Source organism: Henckelia pumila, chromosome 2, assembly GCF_033568475.1.
Source record: "Henckelia pumila isolate YLH828 chromosome 2, ASM3356847v2, whole genome shotgun sequence".
Classification (NCBI taxonomy): Eukaryota; Viridiplantae; Streptophyta; class Magnoliopsida; order Lamiales; family Gesneriaceae; genus Henckelia; species Henckelia pumila.
In genome coordinates, this window is record NC_133121.1 from 184903368 (window position 1) to 184907457 (window position 4090).

General features: G+C 36.3%; 1 protein-coding gene across 1 annotated transcript; it reads right to left on the bottom strand.

Annotated features, from left to right (window-relative positions):
* Positions 1-621: 621 nt before the first annotated feature.
* On the bottom strand, positions 622-3515 carry LOC140882582 (receptor-like protein EIX2). Its single transcript, XM_073288665.1, has one exon. The coding sequence runs from the start codon at positions 3398-3400 to the stop codon at positions 665-667; it is 2736 nt and encodes a 911-aa protein (XP_073144766.1). The 5' UTR covers positions 3401-3515; the 3' UTR covers positions 622-664.
* Positions 3516-4090: the final 575 nt, after the last annotated feature.

Sequence of the window (4090 nt, forward strand, 5' to 3'; positions counted from 1 at the left end):
TCACAGTACTGTCCCTATTATGTCCCAATTTTGGGATTGATAGGTGGTACCCACTTTTTTGTAGCTGCATGTATCTTATTATCCACATCCCGGTACTGGAGATCTCTCTACTTAAGGAGAACAAGTCAATCCGGCCCCGTGAACACATTGCTATTCAAGTGAACAAAAGAGAAATGATATTCCAATTATTGAAAAGTTGATAACAAACATGTTTATTATGTGAAATATTAAATTAATTTTATGCAAGATCGAATTTGTCAAAATTGACACATTAAGCATTTAATGAATTAGACAAATGTTGCGTGACTTGATTGATTGTAATTTAATTTGTAGGCAATCACATGCATCTGTCTTGTTGCTGATCACATTGTCAAAAGTTGTGGCAGACTAGCATTTAATATTTATCACGCGTGTTGAATCATGTGGTTATCATATTCGAATTGTAATCTTTAACTTGCATCTTTTCTTACTTTCTATTGAGTTTTCTGTATCATTATTCCTTCTTTGTCCCGAAACTTTAATCTTATTTTTCTTATCAACTTGTAACAAATCAAGTTTTGAATAAATATAAACTGGTATCCAACATAATATTTATTTCTGAAAATTAAAATATACCAAACACTCAGCGCTTATATATATGACTTAAATATGTTTTAAAATACATTCACATACGGTTCCGATATACCGCTATCTTTACACAAAACCAATCGTTCACATCTATCAGCATCTTAAACCACATATGCCTACAAGATTTATTCAGAAATAAAGTTTCAAGGATTCCCCAAAAACCGAAAATGAACCCGAGTATCATACTAATGTAAAACCCTGTGGTTATGATCTCACCGTCGTCCACTGTATCGAAAATATCGTGGGTAGAGTTTGAGTTTTTGTATGTTTCATCTTCTGGACAAGTCTTTGAAAGAGGACCACCACACAGTTGATAATTTCCTATGTATGAAGTGGAGTCGAAAGTTTGCATGTGAGTGTTCCACGGAATTCTTCCAGACAAGTTGTTGAACGACAAGTTTAGGACTCCAAGGTGACTCAGTTGTGAAAGGGTGTCGGGAATACAACCGGAAAGGTTGTTTTCGGACAAATCAAGTGAGTTTAACAATTCCAATTGGCCAATGCTACGTGGAATTGATCCGGACAGATTGTTTCTTGAAATATTTAAGGCAAAAAGGCCGCGAAGACTTGTAACTTCAGGAGGTATTTGTCCCACGAGTTTGTTGCTTGAAAGATCAATGACTTTCAAAAGTACAAGATTTCTTTTATACTCAACCTCATTGTCTTTCCATGTTATTTGTATTGTATCATAGAATGTGGGTCCGAAATCATTAATTGAAAATGCGTTTGAAATGTCATCTAGCGATTGGTTGGGCTCTGGCTTTAAAGTCATGGAACTGAAATTGCCTATGCATTTTGGTATAGTTCCGGAAATCTTATTCAGAGAAAGGTCCAAAGTTTGAAGATTTTGTAGATGACACAAGGTTGAAGGCAAGCCACCATAAAACTCATTGGATGTCAAGCTCAGAACAGCCAAATTTGACAAACTTGTTCCCATCCAAATCGGTATATTTCCAGAGAAATTGTTTTCCCCAAGATCCAACACATGCATCTTACCACAATGTCTCAATGCCGTGGGAAATTTTCCTTGGAAATTGTTGTTCCTTAGATGCAACGAAGAAAGAGCTTTCAGGTAGCCTAGGGATTTCGGAATTTCCCCCGAAAAGAAGTTGTTTGCCAAATTAAGATGCCAGAGGTTTGTCAAGTTCTTCATGCATTCACGAGGTGGAAGGAATCCGGATAGTTGGTTGTTTGAGAGATCAAGAATGAACACACTACTTGCTTCACAAGTATTCATCAATGTCCCAGATAGTTTATTCCTTGCTAGGTTCAAGAACTGTAAATTTTGACCTAACAAAGGCAACGTACCACTAAATTCATTGGAGCTCAAGTCTACGGTACCGAAACTTTTACATGATAAATCAGGCGGCATTCCATATATCTTATTGTATGACATATTCAAGTACCCAAAACAAATGGAACTATTCCACAGACGTTCCTCTATAGTATCAGAAATGTGAGCATTGGAAATATCAACACTGGCAGCAACTGAGTAAGCTTTTAGAATCCACTTTGGAAATTTTGGCCCCAAATTGCAATATGCCATAAATATGTTATAAAGTTTGAACGGGGGATTCCAGTGAGAGTTGATCTTTACTGTTAAATTTGAGTTGAAAGACAAATCTAAAGTTTGTAATCGAGAAAGATTGAACAAATGGACTTCACTGATCATTCCTCTTAAGTTGTTGGAACTAAGATACAAAACCTCAAGCTCGGAAAGAGATCCAATGCTTTTAGTCAAAGTTCCATTGAACTTGTTGTCACGAAGATCCACAACACTCAGGGACTTGCACCATGTTAGATCAGGCACGCTTCCGACAAATCCGTTTCTCTCTAGAATAAGAACTTCAAGACTGTCAAGACTTAAAACGTTAGGCAATGAGCCATGCAATAAATTCTCACTCAGATCAACATTTGCTAACATGGTGGAATTCCACAAGGCAGCAGGGACACCACCTTCAAGTCTGTTATTCGAGAGATCGACATCCCATAGGAACGTCAGATTACCTAAAGCATCCGGGATCTTCCCCATCATATCATTTTCCGAGAAATCAATGTCAGTAAAGCAACGGCTGACATTAAGAAAGTGAGCTAATATTGAAGTGGTGCTTATAGAATTCGACGAAAGATCAATGAATGAAAGAGAAGTAGAAGTATTGATCAAAGGAAAGGAGGGAGGCGGCAGAGTTGCTGATAGGCTACATGACTTCAAGCCTAAATAATTTAGGCTGGGAAGGTTCATGATTACCTCCATCCATGCCGTAGCCCTGCTGAGATCGACGTAGCTAAGTTCGAGATATTCCAATGAGTGCATTCTAGAAAGCCAATCAAGGTCTGTGATATTTAATAACCAATTCCCATGAAGATCAAGATGCCTCAGCATGGATAGATTCCCCAGATGACGCGGGATCGAACCACCGATTTTAGAATGAGATATAACGAGATATTGTAGTTTACCTAGAGAACCAATAAATTCAGGAATAGCGCTCCCATTAAAATTAGCATTAGAAATATACAAACCTACGACGTGATTAGTGTTGTTATCACATTGCACACCAACCCATCTGCAGCAATCCATTTTATCTTCTTCCTTGGTTCCCCATTTGGAGACGTATCCATTGTTTTTCACGCCAGCTTTGATCTTGATTAGCGAAAATCTCTCCTTCTCTAAGCATCGCACTCGAATGGTTCCAATCACAGGAAAGGTGAATAAAATCACAAGAAGTATCGCATGCGAACAAGTATAGAGTAATTTTCTTGTGGAAAAGTTCATTTTTCAGCCCAAAAATTTTATATATATGTGTGTGATCGATACCAATGGAGGGGCGTAAGAATTATATATACAATAACTCTCTAATTCATTTTGGTGGAATTGATAATGCGGCACTTTCTTTTGAAGATTGAACATATTTAATTTACAATAGATTTTTCTCTGTCTTTAATCATATCGATCGTGTGTGATACACACAGTTAATTCCATTTCCAATATGAATATGAAAAAGTTTGACGACATTTTTTGGTGGAATATTATTCATCAGCCCCACTCCTGTGCTCCACATGCTTGTTAATTAATTGTTTTTCTCTGCTTTAGTTCAATTCAATCTCGTGTATATTTGTTTCCAAAATTAAACTAAAAGAATAACTTTCGTACATGCTTTTTATTCGATTGTCCCTATTGTTTGGATTAAATTTATCATTGTTTGGTGCAAATGATAAGGTAATTAAGAATGTGTTATATATAATATAAGGATAAACAAAGGATAATTGTGTATTTCATTGAAATGACGAAATTATCCTTGTCATGACAAATTATTGTTTTTGGATTGTTTTGAATTGTTATCAAGATACCAATGGAGGGTAAGGAATCATATATATATATACTAATAGCAAGTACGTGCGTTGCACGTGAGTATCAAACTTGAATGCATTATAAATGATCCTAAAATTTTCAATTAAATTCACA

What these genes read in the sequence shown, in the direction of transcription:
- LOC140882582 (XM_073288665.1), bottom strand. Translation starts at nt 3,400, where the DNA reads ATGAACTTTTCCACAAGAAAATTACTCTATACTTGTTCGCATGCGATA.